Below are 21952 nucleotides of genomic sequence, written 5' to 3' on the forward strand. Positions count from 1 at the left end.
CGCCGCGCGCGCACGAGCACGAGCACGTGTGTGTGTGTGTGTGTGTGTGTGTGTGTGTGTGTGTGTGTGCGTGCGTGCGTGCGTGCGTGCGTGTGTGTGTGTGCGTGCGTGTGTGTGTGTGAGCGCGCGCACGAGCACATGCGTGTGCTGTGCATGCACTGTAATTATGTGGCGAAAAGCTCCTCCTCCGCCCATTTTAAATCCCTTAACGTTATATCCGCTCAGACCAGACACACGCAGGCGTATCGGGCTGCCAGCTGCAGCAAATAAGCAACATTATTCAAGTTCTGTCTAAAGTTTTAGATCTGTCGCTGTGGAGCGCGCCACTACTTCACCGCTGGCGTTTGTTTGGAGCTACAAGGTAACGTGGTGACTGTTTCAGGACCGTGTGTGGTGGTAGCCTCGTGTGACTGACTGACTCAGCGAGCACCTGTCTGTCTGACTGAGCAAACAAACAAACAATGATAATGAATTAAAAATGCATGCCCGTCAATCACCCTGTGGCTTTACCTGGCTTTAAATTATAGCCTGGCGGAATCCTGTCTGATGGGTGCGCCGTTTAAAGGTTGGGCTTAATTGTTGTTTTTGTATTGCTCCAGTAGACCAGTGGTTCAAAGGTCCTTGAAGGGGAGAATTGTTAAACTTCAGCATTATTTAATTTACAAGAAGTTAGAGAATGTAGAAGACAGACTGTCTTGATCCTAGTCTCACTAGACTATCTCTAACTAACAGTATTGGTCATGGAACAGTCATGGAATTGTGGACAAAATCTCTGATTTGGGTCTGAGAGACTGACACGATCTCATCAAATGGGGGTTTGTGGGTCTAATGTGGGCTGAATTGGGGTCGTTGACATGAAAAAGTTTGAGAATCGCTGCACTGCTAGACTGAGTTAGTTTGGTTAAGCTGCTATCATATTAACAAAATGCTCTTTATAGGCCTGCATTAAGAAGCCAGCACTCTGCTGTATCCCTGAAGCTAGATCTGATCCCTGTCCTAAAACAACAATAGCGAGCACACTCAAGAGTAAAGTTCAGCTTAGGTGCAGGGCCGAGGCTAAATATTGAAAAAAGCCAGCAGTCTAGAATGTCCTTTGAGAGTTTAATGTACAAGCAGACACAACAAACAGGTTTCAGCTAACAGCCTTCATGTTTGTTGTCAGATCTGACAAAATTAGCAGCGTTTTGACGACCCCGCCCTAAGCGTCCAAAGGTAGAAACTAATGTGAAACAGACAGATAAGATTTCCTTTCATCAGAGCGGTGAGAGCTATCATAGGTATCATATCATATAGCTTATTTAATCAGAGCTAGAGAGTCGCTGCAAACTCCACAAATGCTTTTGCTCAGGAAGGAAAAACAAAAACCCAAACTGTCTGAGCCTGAACCTGAAGCCAGATTCTGGCCAGACTGGCTGATGGGTGGAAGTGAGGTGTGTTGTTTTACTATAACGCTACTATACTGGCAGCATGGCGTCATCAAGGAATGGAGGAAAACCAGTTCATGCGAGTCACTGTAAAACCGTTGTTGCAAGTTGCCCCATAACGATCTTAACTTGCTGCTCCATGGTGGGTGTTTTTATCCTCATCCTTATATCCTTTTCCTTGCTTCTATCCCTCTCTATCTGACGGTCCTGTGGGCGTGGCTCGCGGTTGGTTTGCTGCCCAGCATGGCGCTGTCTGAAGACGCAGAAGGCTCTCTGACCCCTGTGGATTTTATCCAGCTGCAGCAGTACATGGAATGTAAGTTTCTCCCTCTCACCGTCACATTACGTCAGCAATAAATTCATATTTCTGTCATCTAAATACACAGCACTCATGTCTGGCTTTGCTATGGAGAGAGGCCTCCTTCAGGGGATCAATAGAGTATCACAGAAAACAGGAGGCTGATCTTGACTACATTTTGGAAGGTAGCTTGTTCTGCCACAACAAGAAATCACTGAGGGGTGTGATGAGAGCAAACAGCATCAGCCCAAAAACGACATGAGTGCAGTTGAGTCGCTCATCAGCATCCATCAACCGACTTAGCTTTAACATCAACCTACTTAGCTTTAACATCAGCCTACTTAGCTTTAACATCGCAACCAACATGGTCTCACTCACAAAATCCGCACAGCCAGGTTAATTTGTACAGCACTTAATCACAGTCACAGAGGGCATAAAAAGCACACAATTACCAATGAACTGTTAACGCTCAATCAGACAAGGAAGCGTCTATAAAGCATAGCAGCCTGTTAGAGCTGGAGAGAGTGCCACGGGGAGTTCATACACCACACACTCAAAGCTGACTGAAATTAAATGGGTCTGTAGGCTTTCAGTGTGGAGGATTTTCATCATTTGATAATGGGTGAATGGATAATAACTCCTGCTCCCACCAGGGGGGGCCTGTGTATGGGAATATTTAATATTACCGGCTTAGGTTTTACCTGCAGTAAAGTAGGAGGCAAACTGTACAGGGAGTCTACCAGGCAGCACGATTATCCTAATCAGTGACTTTTGGATTGCTTGCTGTATTAGCACTCACAAGCCGTGTAATACGTGGGACTGTGGCGAATGGGCAATGGACTGAATTACACACCGTGCTTCTCCAAACTCAACTCTTACGGTTTTTCTCATTTATTATTATTATTTTTTTGTAATCTTTTAATATTTTCTCGCTAAATACTTGGCCAATTCCCCCTGCTGTCCCGGTGCTTGCTCCAACCCCCTCTGCCGAACTGGGGAGAGCCGTAGAATTAGCACATGCTTCCTCCGATAGATGTGCAGCGATCTGGGCAACCGGTCTGATCGTGATAAGACTCCGGGACAGACTGTGTAGAGTAGATATATCCCCCTCCAACGCTTCCGCTTCCGTGTGCCGCCATCATTGTTTACAGTCCCAATTGATGTGAGAATGGAGTTGATCGACTGTAGGTGTCTTACGTCCAGACTGTAGACTGTAGACTGTAGGTGTCTTACGTCCAGACTGTAGACTGTAGACTGTAGACTGTAGGTGTCTTACGTCCAGACTGTAGACTGTAGACTGTAGACTGTAGGTGTCGTACGTCCAGACTGTAGACTGTAGACTGTAGACTGTAGGTGTCTTACGTCCAGACTGTAGACTGTAGACTGTAGACTGTAGACTGTAGGTGTCTTACGTCCAGACGGCGTTAAGAGACGTCGTCAGACTGTAAACAACGACAGAAGTGGAAGTCTTGGCATGGACGTCCGCTCTACACCGGAAACCCCAAAGTATCAGCTGTCTGTCCCAGAGTCTTATTACACGCTATTCCCCCCAGTTCCCCTCCCCCAAGCAGGCAACCCGACCGACCAGAGGAGGCACTAGTGCAGTGACCAGGGCGTGGTACCGAGGGTATCGTTTTTTTTTTTCTTTTTTTTCCAATAAACAATACTTGAGGGCTACATGGCACTGGTGTTGCACTGTCTGCACTCACTGCCATACAGAGTTGAATGTAAGAAGTAAGCAGAAGCACATTGTTTTGTTTTAAAGTTGAAGGCTACATGCCATTTGTTCATTGGAAATGGTTGCATACTTTAATAAAGGAGAATATGTTGAAGAAATATCAGTCTGTTTTTTTTTACCGTGGTACCGAAATTGGTACAGAGTACCGTGGAAATTCACTAGTACCGGTACCGACTACTGAATTATTGGTACCGTGACATCACTACCCACAGCCACGGCCAATTGTGTCTGTAGGAACGTCTGACCAAGCCAGAAGTACCGCTACCGGGAATTGAACCCGGGTCTCCGCAGTGGTATTTTTCTCTATAGTCATGCTTGGAGTCATGCAGACAGACTGCACAGATGCACATCAGAGATGCTTTAATGCATGAATTGACTGTTTCTATATTGTTTTCTCATCTAATTCATTCATTTAAACCACATTTGAAACGTCTGACTTTACACATGTTAATTGCTCTCCATGCAGATAGCAGCTTGACGGTGAAGGACGTGGTCAAGGAGTTTCACGCCGGAGATCGGCTGGTGCAGCACAGGTTTGGAGAGGTGAGCCACAGAACAGCACCTACTGTAAGTGAACACACACACAGTGGCGTGCCGTCCATTAGGCGAACTAGGCAAATGCTAAGGGCGCTTGAGCCGTTAGGGGCGCCAGAGAGGGTAAAAAAAAAAAAAAAAAAAAATTTATTTTTTACAAATACTTTTTCATGATAATAGGCCTACAATTATTTTACAATAGTAGACAAAAAATAAGCAGCACAACGTCTTAAGTGTTTAAATAATAGTGAAATCATTTTTCTAATTCTGCCTTTCTGGCTGCCTGGGCTGCAGCACTTTCACCATGGTCCCTAATCCATACCACCCCACCCCCTGCGCGGCCGCGCCCCCTTCTACCTGCTCAGAGCTTTTTCCCAGAGTGGGGGAAGGGAGCTGGAAGGTGGGTGCTGAGGGTGCTGCAGCACCCCCTAGTGGCAAGAAATGGGATTTTCGAAATTGTTGGATGTTTGGCTGTCTTGTGTTTATAGCACCAACAAGATGCATTAAAAAACAGTTTGTGCTTCCCAGCTCTAATCTTATTTCATACACTCTCTCTTCAAAAGTGTTTGATTTTCATCATAATCTGGTTTTCCATAATAATAATAATAAGTTCAGTGTTTATGCCTGTGTTGCTGTCTGTTGTAGTGTAAAACGACTAAAGGGAGAGCAGGTGCTTACATGAAAGTGAGTGAGAAAAGGAGAAGATACTGAATAATGACATCACAACAGTATAATCCTAATGTTAATTTAAAATTAAATATTCTTCTAAATATGGATGAAAGTCCAAAAAACGTCAAATTTTCTTCAGCGCTGCCCAGCGCCGAGAGTTCCTTCCTTACAGCACCCCCTACCTAACAGTACTTCCAGCGCCACTGGGGAAGGGCCATTCTGAGCCTGCACTGCAGTGGTGGATTAGCTGCGATATAATTTTAATTATATTTTCTTTGGGGGGGGGGGGGGCACCAGCAAAAATCTTGCCTAGGGCACCAACTTGGTCAGGCACGCCACTGCACACACACACACACAGACACACACACACACACACACACACACACTCACTCATACACATTGCTGTTCTGCCTCGCTGACACTGTGTTTGCTTTGTGTCCTCAGTGCATCGACGCAGTGGGGTTCTGTCTCTTCCTGAAGACCTACCTGGAGGTAGACGACTTTCCTGCAGATTTCTCCCAACGCCTCTTTCGCTATTTTCAGAATGTGGAGCACGCTGGGTCTATGAGGAGCTCCGTACCCAAAGGAGGTAAGCCGTCCTCCGTGTCCACATCTTTTCAAGTACCAGCACTGAGAAGGTGTTCAGAGGTAGAGTACCAAGTGCTCCAACCATGCTGTCAGGAGTTTCCAACATCCTGAGAGAGAGAGAGAGAGACGCTGAAGTCATAGGCTTAGTTTTGGAGATCAGTGCACCTGTTCCAGTAACCGCTATAAATAGAAGACATGAAACATTTGATCATGTGACTCTAGTTCATTTGGATTTCACAGCCGACAAGACAGGAGGACTCTGCTTTCAAGTCTGAAATGTGCCTAGATTTGCTAGAACGATGAACAACACCTATCATCTTTTCGCCAACTAGTGCGCTGCTTGATGATGTCACTAGGTTGACTGCACTGTACAGTACAGTACAGTAATGGAGTACAGGCTAGTTAAGTGTTGTAGTAAGGATTCTGAATTCTAACAGGCTCCCAGCATAATGCTGTTGTATTTCTGACTTGGATTGTGGTTGTTCAGATTCATCAAAATGTTTCAAAATGCTTCCAGTACCACTGTATTGTACTGCACTGTCAGCTCAAGCTACTGTATGACTAAGCAGTGTTGGGGGTAACTCATTACAAAAGTAATATATTACATGTAATATATTACTTTTAGCAGTAACTCAGTAACCTATTACTTATAGGATTTCAGTAATATTATACCAGTTACTTTGTCAAGTAACTCAAGTTACAAATTGAGCTACACTTTTTTAATCAAAGCACACATTTAAATAATTTCCTAATCAAACTGTGTTTTTATACAAATAACCAATATAGATGACAATAACAAAGGAAAAGGATAACATTCAGAATTTTGGATTGTTTACACTGACTTCAAGACGGCTGAAATTATTTTTAGGGATGTTCCGGGGCGGCCATGTGATTCTGCTACTGCTGTTATTACAGTGAAAGTAATGCAAAAGTAGTGTAATAAGTAACTAGTTACTCTACACAGACAGTAATATTGTAAAGTAACATTACTTTCAAATGAAAGTAACTAGTAATATATGTAGTATATTACATTTTGAAAGTAACTTGCCCAACACTGTGACTAAGTCATTGTTTTCAAACAGTGCCACTACATCTCCCTTCAAATATGGGACTGAACACACGTTTTTGGGCCGTGCGAGTCAGACAGAATGTGTTTTCAGGCCTCCACCAAGAAAAGCTGCTTTTCAGTTTGGTCCAAAGTTTTTGAACCTGCGTGTGTTTTGTTTCAGGCGGGGTCTTCCTCCGTGACGTGTCCTGTTACTTCTCTGTGCTGGAGGAGGCACAGCCGCAGGAGAAGCTTGAATGTTTGTTTCATTTATCACACTGAAAAAATGTTTATTTGGTCTTTATTGAATGATTTAAAGTGATGACTTGGATGTTTTGATAATGTGACGAAATGGTTGTGTCATTGATTGATTTAGTGAATTGTTTTTCTTCCAGTTACTTTCAAACTTTATGACAAAGATGGCAATGGACTCCTGGATAGCTCTGTAAGTGATTCAAAAGATTGCTCTATCTATTCTATATGTCTGACATTGTGTGTGCATGTACATGCAAATTGACATTTCAAAATTATTATTATTATTTGGGAAGTATTCCGCTTAACATTTGGCACATGCGAGTGCCTGCGCCTTATTGTTTGTAAAAAGCAGTTAAGTTTATTTGATGTCATTTGACATGGACATCAAAACATGAAAATTGTAACATACATTTATGCACAAGTACCAGTTTGCAGTGTTTAGTGTTGTAGCGAAACACTAATTTACAGCACCTCTCTACAGGAGAGTACATACCCAAATCCACATACAGTATACACACAACATACATAAAGTACATTCACAGAAATACACAAAATACAGGTGTGTTTACAAGGGTATTCCTATTAGGTGTGACAACAGTGTTGTTTCTCTTTCAGCCATGATTTAATTTATTATAATGATATAATATAATTCATTAGCAACTGTGATTCATTATTATTAGAAACCCGAATAGCTGGGATATGCCGATGTCAGCAGCACCCTGAAACATTTAAAAATGTGTCACATTTAGTTGCTTTATTTGTTCTGTAAATTCCAATCCCGTTTAGAATATTTTCTCCATGCACAGAAAATTAAGAAGGGTATCTATCTCTTACCCCAAATGTGACCATAACTGGAATATGAACAAATACAAAGAATTTGCTGTGAATGTAAACACGTTGTTTCCTCCTGATCAGGAAGTGGATCGTATTATCACCCAGATGATGCGTGCTGCAGACTATCTTGGATGGGATGTGACTGAACTCAGACCAGTAGGAGCCTCTTTTTGATGTGCCTTTTGTCACTATCAAACCTGCAGGACTTTTCATTATTACATAAGAGGAATAAGCTGTTAATCTAGAAAAGCTGATGAATTTGTGACGTGTGACCTGCTGTTTCCTGAGTAGATGGGTGAAAATCACAATCCATGAGAAACATATTCATATATATTTAACACCTCAGAGCTTATGGGGTAGATGAACACAACATGTGTGACAACTTCAAATTTACACCGTGAGTTGAGATTTTCCTTAAAGTCGGAGTTAAGGTTTCCATAAAATAAAATCGGTTGCACAAAAGTTAACAACCTTAAATCTTCTCATTAAGGTTAAAACATTTTAAGGAAACCTGGAGGAGGAGACTTAAGGTTGTTTTGTGCAACCAATTGTATTTTGTATTTCATGGAAACCTTAACTCCGACTTTAAGGAAAATCTTAACTCAAGAGCCCTTGACGTGAAAAGTTTGAGAACCACTGTCCTAGAAGTAAAAGGCAGATTCACTGCGTATCAATTGCATGATAACAGGTGTGTTTGTTGCTGGACAGGTGCTGAAGGACATGATGACGGCGATTGATGTGGATGACAGTGGGACTGTCACCCTGGAGGAATGGGTGAAGGGAGGCATGAACAACGTGCCTTTACTGGTGCTGCTTGGACTGAAGGTGAAAGAACATTCAGACACTAGAGTAAATACATCACTGTTATACGATAATATTCCCTGTAGCCGGGGCGTCTGGGTAGTGTAGAAATAAAAGCACTCCATTGCCTACCACAGCGGAGACCCGGGTTCAATTCCCGGCAGCGGTACTTCCGTCTTGATCAGACGTTCCGACAGACACAATTGGCCGTGTCTGCGGGTGGGAAGCCGGTGGGGCGTCTGAGTCTTGGCTGCTACACTAGTGGTGCCTTTGGTCGGTCGGGGCAGCTGTTCGGGGGGGGGAGGGGAACTGGGGGGAACATCATGATCCTCCCACACGCTCCGTCCTGCCGGGGGAAACACCTCGCTGTCAGGTGAAAAGCAGCGGGTGTCGACTGCACATGTAACGGAGGAAGCATGTGCAAGTCTACACCTCTCCCCAGATCGGCAGACGGGATGGAGCAACGGCCGGAGTAGATCGCAAATGAGTTTTGCAGGTATTTTGAGTCATTTGATTCCTTTTATCTCCGTAGTGGTGAATGGTGAATAACAAAAGGGAAAGTGTTTATTTTTATGGTTTTGGTGGAATGCCACTATTTCCATATAGCCATTTTTCTCATGTTACTTTTAGACACGCAACAGATTAAAATACTCAGAACTTTTGATCTGAGAGAGCTATCTCAGTCATTCAAAAAGTTATATGGGAGTGTCTTATTTATGGAAATGTAAAAGAAAATGTCAAATTTTCACTATGTGAAGGGTTTTTGCAGGCCACCACATATATCCTGTAGCCTATGTTTTATTGTTGTTTTGAACAAACCAACCCTAAATGTGACAAATAAAAAATACCAATAGTTTTTATTGAGCTTATAATGGTTTCTCTTCACCTCCCCCACAGATGACAGAGAGGGATGGGCAGCATATTTGGAGGATGAAGCATTTTAACAAGCCGACGTACTGCAACACGTGTCAGAGCATGCTGCTCGGTCTGGGGAAGCAGGGACTCTGCTGCAACTGTAAGAGCCAACAGCCGCCACTAGGGGGCAACCATGCACCTCATTCATATGCCGTACCAGGCCTTTTCCAATATTTGTACTGTGCAATTTGTTAGTATCATTCACTGTAATCTCATAAGTAAATATATGTAGTCATACATATCAGTCATTATATAAACATAAGCGCTTGTGGAGAAAGCTCTGTCTTCATTAACACTGACACTTGTGCAATATTGCGCCATTATTCTTCCTCCAGGCTGCAAGTACACTGTCCACAGTCAATGTGCCAACAAGAACGCTGCACCGTGCGCTCGCACCTTTGTCAAATCTAAAAAGGAGATTGGCGTAAGCACAATAATTATTCTTCATTTGCAGTTCCCTTCTTTGGTTTCTGACACTGTACTGAACAACACATCAAACCCATTATTTCATCTCCACCCCTCTCATTTACACTTACATTTTTCATTTGAGTTTTAAGTTAAAGTATATTTGTCATGTAGAAAAAGCAGATTGCATGGAGTGCTACTTGGGTATGGAAAAGTATCCTTCTGGTGCTCTTCAGTTTGTGGATTCTAGTCCAGCATTTATTGAAGAGATCTGAGGCACTCAAGAAGGTAGTATGTTAAAAAGCCTTTATTCTTAGTTGGCTATCATTCACAGAAAGTTAAAAACATTGCCTACGCGTTGCAGCCCCACGGCCTTCATCAGAGCAAGTCTGAATAGTTTGGGGTGTGGCATTTTTAAAAATAATATGAAGATTAGCTTGCTTTATTGATGTTCTGATTAGTGTTTCTCAATGTATAGCTCTCGTTTGAATATGATTTGAAGTGTCATGTGATTATACCTGCACCATGTGACTACTCACTTGTCCTTGATTGCCTTGAGTAGCCTGCCTTGTTTTTAAAAGAATGCCACACCCCAAACCATTCAGACTTGCCCTGATGAAGGCCGTGAGGCTGAAACGCGTAGGCAATGTTTTTAACTTTCTGTGAATGATAGCCAACTAAGAATAAAGGCTTTTAAACATACTACCTTCTTGAGTGCCTCAGATCTCTTCAATATATTTGTCATGTGTTTAAAAAAAATATTATTTTACTGACCAAAAAGTCCCATTGGCAATTCAAGTAACACATTAACAACAGAGTGCATGCAAATGCAATAATCAGTGTGTTTTTTAAGTGCACCTTAGATCCTGTAAAGACCACTCAGTGCATTGGTCAGTGTGTTTTTTAAGTGCACCTTATATCCTGTACAGACCGCTCAGTGCATTGGTCAGTGTTTTTTTTAAGTGCACCTTATATCCTGTACAGGCCGCTCAGTGCATTGGTCAGTGTTTTTTTTTAAGTGCACCTTATATCCTGTACAGGCCACATTGGTCAGTGGCGTACTGTTAAACGTCGTACATTTACGGGAGCTTGGAAACAATGATCTTTCGTGTAGTTCAGCCTCTTTCCTGGATGGTCTTGTGGCCCTGTGCAGAATGGCCACACCCAACAGCTAGCTGAGCAGCCCACAATGTCCTCATTTGCCCGGGGAAGCAGAGGTGCCAGTGTGCTTTCGCCATAAGTGAGTGTTGTGTGATGTGTGACGATGTGACATCTAAAAGGCCTGACATCTGTAGCTGTCCACAGTCTCCACAGTTGCTTTGTGTCCCATGTGAGGGAGGTTTGGCCTGCGCTGATCCTTCTAAAAATGAACAAGAACGTATTTTGTGATAAAAGACATTGAGTTAGTGTCGTTGGCAGCAACCCACTAGTGCGTCCTGCTCTTCTCTCCGGGCAGCAGCATGAACTACTCTTAATATAATAACGTTGGCGACGAGCTTGTTTACAAAAGTTGGAGCGGGACTTGGCAGCGGCAGGAGTAGCATGGCAAACGTTACAGAATGAAGTCGTCAACGACACTCGCAAATAAATGTAAATCACTGTTTTAATGATGCACAACATCATTAAAAGAAACGGACGTGTTTCAGCCCTAGGCTTTCCTCACTGATACTTTTGAGTATCACTGAGGAAAGCCTAGGGCTGAAATGCCACCGTTTACTTCTCTGCTGTGCACTGTGCATCATTAAAAAAAAGCGATTAAAATTTGATGCTGACGACTTCGTCTGTTATTTTTGGTGCTTTTTTTTGTCGGCACCCGTAAGGCTACTCTAAAGAGTTGAGCGCGCCAGTTCTTTCCTTTAAGTGCATGGCTCTCACTTCCATGGATTGTGCAAACAGCACTAGGTAGTAACTAGAGAGCATCTTGTGATGGGCTTTTACGCCACAAGAGCCGGTCTATGTTCCCTCAGCCCTATGTCCCCTCAGCCCTATGTTCCCTCAGCCCTATGTCCCCTCAGTCCTATGTTCCCTCAGCCCTATGTCCCCTCAGTCCTATGTTCCCTCAGCCCTATGTTCCCTCAGCCCTATGTCCCCTCAGTCCTATGTTCCCTCAGCCCTATGTTCCCTCAGCCCTATGTTCCCTCAGCCCTATGTTCCCTGAGCCCTATGTTCCCCTTTTTTCCCCCCTAAATATTTTTTTCACAATTTTTTTTTATCCCATTTTTGGCCCGCCCAAATCCGTGGCGGGCCAAAACAAACAGAGCGCCAAACTTGGCCCGCGGGCCCCAAATTAGTCAGCACTGCTCTAAACCTTGCTTAAAACGAGTACGGCTCAAGTAAGCTCCCCTTACGCGTGCGTCCCTCCTGACGCATCACCTCACCCTCTTGTGAGTATATCTGTATTACAGAACCATCCCCCCGACCTGCAGCTTTTAGCAGTAATTACAGTCATCTGTTTTAAAACCAATTGTATAATAGCGATTGAGAAACAGCTGTCAGCAGTTAAAAGCGACGGTAAACATAAAAGTCTTTAGTCTATTTTTAAAAGTAAGTAAAGTTGGGGCAGATCTGAGGTCTTCAGGCAGTTTGTTCCAGCTAGCAGAAGCATAGTGGGTAAATGGGGCCTTCCCATGATTTGATTTGATCCTAGGGACAGTTAATAAGCTGGACCCTGCTGACCTGAGAGGTCTAGACGGTTCGTAGCGTGGGAGCAATTCAGCGATGTATTTTGGGCCTAGGCCATTAAGTGATTTATAGACTAATAACAGTATTTTAAAATCTATTCAATGACACACTCAGCCCTATGTCCCCTCAGATCTATGTCCCCTCAGATCTATGTTCCCTCAGTCCTATGTCCCCTCAGATCTATGTCCCCTCAGATCTATGTCCCCTCAGTCCTATGTTCCCTCAGTCCTATGTTCCCTCAGTCCTATGTTCCCTCAGATCTATGTTCCCTCAGATCTATGTTCCCTCAGCCCTATGTTCCCTCAGTCCTATGTTCCCTCAGATCTATGTTCCCTCAGATCTATGTTCCCTCAGTCCTATGTTCCCTCAGATCTATGTTCCCTCAGATCTATGTTCCCTCAGCCCTATGTTCTCTCAGATCTATGTTCCCTCAGCCCTATGTTCTCTCATATCTATGTTCCCTCAGCCCTATGTTCCCTCAGATCTATGTTCCCTCAGCCATATGTCCCCTCAGCCCTATGTTCCCTCAGCCCTATGTTCCCTCAGCCCTATGTTCCCTCAGATCAGTACCTAACGCGATATTTATTTTCCTAGGAAGGCGACGGCATGACCCACCCTACTCTGCCTCTGATTGGCTTACCCTTATATTTTACCCTAACCTTAACCATTCATCACTCCCCTTAACTAACCCTAACCAATCACCACTCCCCATGCCTAAACCTACCCAGTCATCACTCGCCATGCATAACCTAACCAATGGGCCTTTTTCACAGCCGCCCGTTTTGGGTCTAAAAGGCAGGGTAAACACAGATGCAACCAACTCATTAATTAAGGCCACAGGACAGGAACACCTAAATGGACTGGATTTTTTTTTTTAACGGACTGGATGTTGGAAACCATAATTAATGTTTTGGTGCACCTGTGTTACTTCCTGCCTTTTAGACACAAAATGGCGCTTGTGAAAAAGTGTGAAATGTGAAAAAGGCCTATCATCAGTCCCCTTGCCTAAACCTAACCAATCATTACTCTCCATTCCTAAACATATTCAATCATCACTCCTTCCGGCCCCCTTGCTTCCTTCGAACTCAGCCTTCATGAAGATCTCAACCACACACCTGTAAAGTTGCACGGTTTTGACGCGATCGTGTTGACAAAATCTGTCCACAGACAGATAGGCAGACAAAAACCACTTCCGTGGTAGTTCCTGATACAATAGGTGTTTCCAGGACCACATTTTGCCTTGATGACACACACACACACACACACACACACACACACTCACAAGGTGAGAACCAGCCCTATGCGGTCGCAGCCGGTCAAAAGTCTCCCCCTGTGTCGCAGGGGTCGGCCCACGACTGGATCGGTGCAGACTGTAGCTCCAGTAAGTGTCAGGTCTGCCACAAGAAGATCAAGACCTCAGCAGGGAAGCGCTGCGTGTGGTGCCATGAGATGGTGAGGACCGTGTGTGTGTTTGTGTTCTCTGGCATGACTAGATTTTCCTCTAAACCTGTTCAATAAGTCTGGTCTCTTATCAACTCTCTTTAAGCGTCATGACGACTGCGTGCTCTCCGGCTTATCAGCATGTGATTGCGGCTCGCTGAGAGATCATATACTCCCTCCATGGGCCATATATGCCGTCTCAAAGGTAAAACGAACGACATCCCCTAAAAGACGGGAGCCGCCGTAAATGTTGGCAGATTTTGTTGTTCAAGATTACCACCTCTCCTTGTTTCTCCCTCTGTCCCAGGAGGAAGACACCAGCTTGCTGAATGTCACCCCTGATGGTCACGTCCTGCAGGTCTGTCCTTATGTGTGTGTGTGTGTGTGTGTGTGGGGGGGGGGGGGGGGGGGGTAACGGTACCGAATCATCCTAACGCGCCTTTATTCTTCTTCCAACTTGACACCCACACACTTGCTCTGCGAGGTCCCTTTCCAATATTCTGCACAAACAACCAAGCCACCTATTATCTACCTGCCCAAACGTGTCTGGGAGGGATCAATAATGATCTACCCGGAGACAGATACTCTGGGCTGAAGTGGTTCCCAACCAAATTAAAAACCGCACACCGTCACATGACTGTCACACTTGTTTTCTCATGCATGCAAATCTTGTCAATCTCAGTAGCTTTGAACGCGTTGAGCGATGCTACCGGGACGATTATCCAGGCGAGGTTCAGACAGTTGGAGGCAAGAAATGTATGATCAGTAAAAACTCATGAATTTGAACGACTGCATAGCCTATTCTACTGATAATGCTATTCATAATGCTATTCATAATGCTATTCATATAGACTATGATTTAAACCCCTTTTCATCAGGATACTGTTACAAAAACAGGACTATTAAAGTGTTATGCAAATGAACCATATGATGTTTACCTTCCCTCCATGTTGCCTGTAGCAGGAGCTGGAAAGAGCTGGTTGAAAACGGTCCAAATCGTCCTTTAAATCCTTTGTGCCGATACAAAGATACAAAACGTCATCTCAGACAAAACATGAAAGTGCTTCCTTGTCACATTGGCGGGATGGTTTGTGCCTGGACTGAATTTGTGCTAATGTATTTAAACTAAACTGAAAAATAATAATACTGTATAAACTGAACTGACAAATTAAATAATACTGTGTAAACTAAAGTGAAAAATCAGAAAAATAAAATAATAATGTATAAACTAAACTGTAGAATAGGCTGATTGACAGAATTTGTCCATTTATATTTTCCTATGAAAATACATGTTTGGCAGATGAGATACATATTCCAGTGGATCTTCTTCAATCATGCAATACCCCCCCCCCCCCCCCCCCCCCCCCCCCTCAGATTGTTCCAGTTCCTGACACCCACCCTCTGCTGGTATTTGTGAACCCAAAGAGTGGAGGAAATCAGGGTAAGAGGTAAGCATCTCCCATATCACTAAGCATCATCTTTCCATTTTTATGTCTGAGAATAAATGTTCCCAGATAGGTTTTTCTGCCTAGGTGGGCTGGCTTTCAGTAGCAGAAATGTCTGTGTTTCTGTGTGTGTTTTTTTTCTAGAGTGCTGAGGAAGTTCCAGTACCTACTGAACCCACGTCAAGTGTATAACCTGTCCAATGGAGGTCCTGCCCCAGGGTACGGTAGACTTTGTCCACTGTGGGCTTCGGAGTGGGAATGACAGTTTAAGAATACCGTTGATTTCCCTTTCTTCACATTAGCAATGCGTTTGTTATCCTAGACTACATTTCTTCCGCAACCTGCGTGAGTACAAGATCTTGGTGTGCGGAGGAGACGGCACGGTCGGGTGGATTCTGGATGCTATAGGTACTGCAGGTTCCTCTTGGCTTTTATACAAGTGATTCAAATGACCATAAACCCAATTTGATCTCTCGGGCTAAATAAGGTATCTGTGGTTTCAGACAAACAAGAGCTCCCGGTGCGTCCTCCAATCGCAGTCCTGCCTCTGGGCACTGGGAATGATCTGGCGCGCTGCCTGCGCTGGGGAGGAGGTAAGACCATTCAAAACATTTACTCCAAACCAAGCAACCATCACTCAATCGCAGGGATGGGCAACGTTGATGATGGAGAGCGCCACACACAAAATTCCTCACTACAGAGGGCCAGATTGTGTCCATGCACTTCCACCAGAAAAGAACAAAATATATACTGGTAATCAAAGTTAATGATAGCAACATTTCTATTTTTCATATTCAAATGCATTTAGTAAGGGTAGGGCTACCCTATTGAAGAATGCTACCTTCTCTGTAAAGGGGAGACTCATGGCCGTGGGTGATACAATCAAGTCCTGGAGCGTATTCGCATTGTGTGGACTTTATTTCATTTCTCAAGTTGATCGGTGGTTCATCCTGCACCTGACCCACAGAGCAGATGTGCACGCTCTAGTCTACTTTCATCTTCGAGACTCGTGAGTAGGCCTACCCATAGAATCCATAGAACCCATTCTCATTCAGATATCTTGAGGTGAGGGAGCCCTTTGAAAATGGCCACGGCGGTTTCGCAAAAATTGCCTAACATTGGAGCGTCATTTAGCCCCCTTCTATATTCATATGATATCGGAAAGCTTCGCTCTGGCTTTAAATCTAAGCCCGCTACACGATTTATATCACTATGGAATCAGGAGATTGACAGGAGAAATTCCCAATAGCGAGCACAGTGGGAGAAAGAGTTAAAATTGCTCCCGTAAAAATGGGGAGTGTTGCCAGGTATGCCACGTGCTTTCTGTGTTTTCCCCTCCCCACTTTTTTTTTTTTTTTACTCGAGGGCTGCACTGAGTGAGGATGGACGCCACATGCTGGCTGCCAGTTGCCCATCTCTGCTCAATCGTTACTCTGCCTCATTGCTAACATCAGCGCCCTATGTTTATACTGCTCTTGTTTTTCTCTTAACCCCATGTAAGGGTACGAGGGGTCGGATTTGACTGAGATCCTAAAGGAGATTGAAGCCAGTGTGTTGGTGCCTGTGGACCGCTGGAGCATTCGGGTGATACCAAACGACCCCAGCGAGGCTGGAGACCCGGTGCCCTACGAGATCATCAACAACTACTTCTCCATTGGAGTGGTGAGTCACAACCTCAGGGCTTTCTACTGTAATGTCGCCAGGCATCCTTTACGCTCCACGATCAGATCGACGACAGTTGGAGAAAACGTGATCTGATTGCATCTCGTCGAAGTAGGCGTGCTTGTACAGTAGGGGGATGGTGAGATGACAAACATCATTTTACACACTCAGAAATGATGGTTCATCGTGGTTGTTAATGAAATGATGGTCATAGAAACTGCTGTTAGATTTGCAATTGCAAATTATGAATAAATTGCCTCTTCAACTTCTTTGGAGGCAAAGTAATAATGAAACTGAAAGTAATTAGATTAGATTACTATTTGGCCCAATCCAATGGATTAGCAGCGCCTATTGATGATGTAATTAGCAGTCTGTTACAAATGACAAAGTAAAGTGTCTGCCACTTCATCTGCTTGCCTGTATGTATGTCAATGTACCTCTGCAGGATGCCTCCATTGCTCACCGATTCCACTCTATGAGAGAGAAACACCCCCAGAAGTTCAACAGCAGGTGAGCGGAGATTCAAGTGTCTAGCTGTCATATCTTAAATACTGCTATAGAACTAAATGTGGTAGATCTTCTTTTTGTCTCTGTTGTCTTTAAGAATGAAGAATAAGCTTTGGTATTTTGAGTTGGCCACTTCCGAGACCATCTCTGCCTCCTACAAGAACCTAAAGCAGTGTTTCAGCATCGAGGTGACAAGTTGTCTCACCAAAGCTAACCATTTGAAATTCACAAAAAAAGGATCACTTTATGAAGAAGTATTATCACTCCTTTCATATTAACCCGTTTGTCTGCCTCCACCAGTGCTGTGGGACTCCTCTGGACCTGAGCAGTCGGTCTCTGGCGGGCATAGCGGTCCTCAACATACCCAGCATGCATGGAGGCTCCAACCTGTGGGGTGAATCCAACAAGAAGCCTGATGGAGCTAGTGTGTCAAAGGAGCCCAGCGAGGTGATCACTGACCCCGAGCTGCTGAAAACCACCTCACAAGGTAAGACTAAAGAAACATTGTTTATTCCGCACTGAGAGTGAGCTCTCTCTCTCTCTCTCTCTCTCCAACATCTTCCCCTGTGCTCTGACTGTGCTTTCAGTGCAGATACCATCCGCCTGGTCAACTGCATCAGAAAGTGCACTGAGGAAACTACAAATTGTCCAGAACAGAGCCGCCAGACTCGTCTTACATTGCCCTATAAGAACAAACGCAGACAGCATGCATCGTAAACTCATACATTCTTCAGCAATAGTGTTTATACCACCAAACCCGAGTTCACACATAGTCAAATTGTCAGATGCAATAACAATCCATAGTCATTTGACTAGAACAGCAGGTGACGACCAAATCATGTGACCTCGCCCAAAATCTAACGCCTTAAAATAAAACAGTCATCTATTGTGCTGTCAGTTATTGGAATAGCTGTCCCCTTCACTTATGTCAATCTAATAGTAAGTCCTCATTCAAATACCATTTAAGAATGCATTACTTAAGCAATTGAACAATAGTCCAGTGTTGGTCATGTACTGTGTAATTCTATGTATTCCACTTAGTCATAATTCTGTGTATAGCATAATTCTATTACTGATTTGTATAGTATAATTCTGTAACTAATTTGCCCACCCACACTTCCACTTATTTGCTACTGACCTAAAGTAACAAAGTTCAAAATGCACATTGTGTTAAACATGACACAAATGTGATGTTGTAGTGTATGTATTTGATGAATAAATGTGTAAACGTTAAACGTGATGTTTTATATGTACTGTATATGGTGTTAATGTTTGTTGTACTATATCTGGTCCCCAGGAAGACTAGCTGGTGCCACATGCATCAGCTAACGGGGATCCTTTTAGATCAATAAATAAACCATCATATTGATTTCATCTGTCATCAACTCTTTGACCTTGGTTTGTTTTATATCTGCCCAGAAATGAGCGACAAGCGTTTGGAGGTGGTGGGACTGGAGGGCGTCATAGAGATGGGTCAGATCTACACTGGGCTGAAGAGCGCCGGGCACAGACTGGCACAAGCCTCTCAGATTACCATCAGGTTGTGCACCTTCCTCTCTTCATTCTGGTTTCAACTAATATGGACATCATATTCACATATGAATTGTGTCATTTAATCTCATTGTCACTCCTCTCTATATGCAGGACAAACAAAGCCTTGCCCATGCAAATCGATGGGGAACCCTGGATGCAGCCTCCTTGCACTGTAAGTGTTCTCAGCCATAGATACAGTCTGTCTGTGTCGGAACGCCCACAAAATGTTACTACGGCTGGCGCATGAGTGGGGTAAAACCCCCCATATATCTCAATGGGCTGACTCACCAAAGGATGGTGCTGTGGCTCTACACTACCGGATTGGGGATTCTAGAGCAGGTACATAGACGGTTGTTCAGATGTGCGTTTACCGCAGTGGTTGAATCACCGATCGTGTCTGCCTGGGCTGGGCTAGCAGCTAAATGCTAACTATGCTGAATGGGGAGAACGAGACATCGACTCAACCTATTCAGATGCAGTGTCATTATGCGCAATATTCATGAAAGTCAGCGGTAACAGCATTGCATCATCTGCAGCTCATTCATTAGAATGTATTCATAAATTGACTGTGATTACCGTGACAGAGCCACATTAGTGCTGCCTTGTTGTCAGCAATAAGAGCCATTGAAAATCAGCATTAGCGTTAGACATTTAACAGCCACCCTGATTATGCACACCTGTGGGAGCTGTGTCACGCCAGAGAAAGAAATGTAAGTGAAGTGACAGATGTTGCCTTCACAATAACGGCATACATTTTGTCACTGAAAAAAGCAACAATTTACTGTATATTAGGGTGGACAGAATAAGAACATTTTTCTTCTCAAAATACTTCATGATAAAACTATAGTTAAACCCTAGCTGTTAAATGGATGATCTTTGCTCATTTTCCTTTTTTCCAATATTTTATTTTTTATTTTCAATTTTTAAGAACAATGCACAAACAAGACAAACGAACACGCTCAGACACAGGAAAAGAAAAGAAAAACATACATATATCATCGGCATTCAACATTACGACGTGACTACCAGCCGCATCAGGTGCTTATGAGCTTGTGAGAGATATTGTGCCTGGGATCCCAGGCAAGGGGTCCATGAGAGACCAGCCAGCTGAGTCACCCGTCAACCTTAACCTCATCGAGGTAGGCTAGAAACGGGTCCCAAATGGTTGAAACCTTTTTCAGTGAATTGGTCCTCAGGAACCGAAGTGCTCATTTTCCTTTTCACAGCATATTATTACAACCACATAGGCCCATGCAAGATGACATATTACAAGGCTGCCAAAAATGTACAAACACCAAACTTATACCAGATACCTTGGAAGGGTGTCTGCTTTCTTAAAAAAAAACATATACCGTACTGTATATATTTGTTATGTACAAATGTAAAGAAATATATAAATATTGTTGGTGTCCCCATCAACTTTGTTGATAAGAAACATGCTCGGCACTAATAGCGGGTCTCCAGTGATCTTACAATCTTGTTTCCTTTTATTTATCATAGATCCACATAACTCACAAGAACCAAGCCAACATGCTCATGGCTGCACCAACAAAAGCATCCGGCTTCTTCCACCTCAAGTAGAGCGAGAACTTGCTCCAGCAGGTAAACCTGAGGGCGACACCACAGATACGATGCTGGAGGCATATCCTGTTATGAACACTCAGTGTCCACTACTCGCTGTATAACAATGAGAATGTTAACGTCTATGTCTTTTGCACGTGAGCCATGATATAATTTCATGTTATTTCAGAACAGAGAGCTAACATGTAGGCGGCGACCACACTGACAAACCAAATCGAAAGTGTTTTGTGCAAATTTCTCCACTGTAACAACAGCAGCAGCAGCAACAGATTGCATTCATGCAACACTTTTCTAAGTACTCAAAGCGATTCACTTTTGTTTCAACTCATCCATCACCGATATGTAGCACCCACCTGGCTGATGCACGGCAGCCAGTTTGCGCCAGAACGCTCCCCACACATCAGCTATCTATCACGGTGGAGAGTTGAGGACCGAATGTGCCAATTAACTCATTCCCCGCCAGGGTTTCTGACCATTTTCACTGATCTTCTGGGACCTACAGAATGTTTCCTTTTGTGATGATGTAAACACCAAATATCTCAAAAGAAAGAAGAGCGCCTCTTCCTGCAACCCATGTGTGTTTGCTATGTTGTGTCGAAGCGTCCCATCTTGTGGTGGCGAGGCCATGGCAATAGTCTTGTCATCCGGCTCGAAGGACCAGGTAATGGAGGATCAGGTAACCGTTCTAGACTGTTTGGCTACCGCCATGGTCATCCAATTAGGATGCAGAAGGCTTTGCTAGATGAGGGACAAGCACGGTTAAATGAGGAAATGGGTTTTCCTCATACCTCACAACAAGTACGTCAGCAGATATGTGCACGGCCCAAGGCAACGGCCAATCACAGCTCTCGTGCTGGTCACGTCACGTCCACGTTGACTGCGCGGAGTCACATTTTCGAGGAGCTGCACGTCCCCTCCGCCGAGCTGTGCCGATAGGCCGGCCAGCTGCGGCGCACCCCTCGGCGCAGTCGGCGCTGGCGATTTCGCATAAGCATAAATCCGCTTTTAGTGTTCAGGCGACATCCATGACCATGAGGCACCATGACTAGCTTGGAGGTTCCCTCCCTGGTCTAATGGCTGGATAATAAAGTTCAGAATACTACTAAGAATGTACGGATTTTTCACCCCCTTTAATCATGAGACATCCTCCCCCAAGGCAGGCCGCCGGGGGTTGATCAAGTCCCGACGTGTGTCCTGTTGGCCCATAGGTTTTCAAAGTGGGAGGCGTGCCTCTAAGCAGATTCAGGGGAGGCTCAGTGAGTGGCAGTGTCTGTGTGTGTGTGTGGGGGGGGGGATTACATTACTGTAGTTATCAAAAGGAGATCACATCGAATAGTCTAAATGTGTGTGATTTGGTTAAAGATAGTTCAGAGATATAGTAGTTTGGGGGGAATTTGACTGTTTTTCTAACTTTCCCAGTCAGAAACGAATAAATTCCTTCAGACGGACCTTCTTTATGTATTTGGTGTAGTCTGAAGTATGTCACACAGCAATATCAAGCTATCTTGGCTCAACTGTTGAGTGTCTATGGGATATAATAACATAATTATGATCCAATAGGCATCCAGGAATTGAGTGAGGGGGGCGCCTTTTTCC

At 44.1% G+C, this 21952-nt stretch overlaps 1 protein-coding gene across 1 annotated transcript; it reads left to right on the forward strand.

The window, feature by feature from the left end:
• The first annotated feature begins 231 nt into the window (after positions 1-231).
• On the forward strand, positions 232-20519 carry dgkab (diacylglycerol kinase, alpha b). The gene is made up of 24 exons (XM_083662020.1): positions 232-361; positions 1667-1740; positions 3927-4003; positions 5108-5252; positions 6481-6555; positions 6692-6741; positions 7467-7541; positions 8094-8210; positions 9084-9201; positions 9437-9525; positions 13530-13640; positions 13735-13833; positions 13936-13986; positions 15003-15076; positions 15218-15292; positions 15396-15481; positions 15577-15666; positions 16575-16735; positions 17181-17245; positions 17340-17430; positions 17543-17729; positions 18662-18782; positions 18887-18947; positions 20276-20519. The coding sequence occupies exons 2-24, from the start codon at positions 1668-1670 to the stop codon at positions 20354-20356; spliced, it is 2172 nt and encodes a 723-aa protein (XP_083518146.1). The 5' UTR covers positions 232-361; position 1667; the 3' UTR covers positions 20357-20519.
• The last annotated feature ends 1433 nt before the right edge of the window (positions 20520-21952 follow it).

Source organism: Poromitra crassiceps (genome assembly GCF_964638095.1).
Source record: "Poromitra crassiceps genome assembly, chromosome: 27".
NCBI lineage: Eukaryota > Metazoa > Chordata > Actinopteri > Beryciformes > Melamphaidae > Poromitra > Poromitra crassiceps.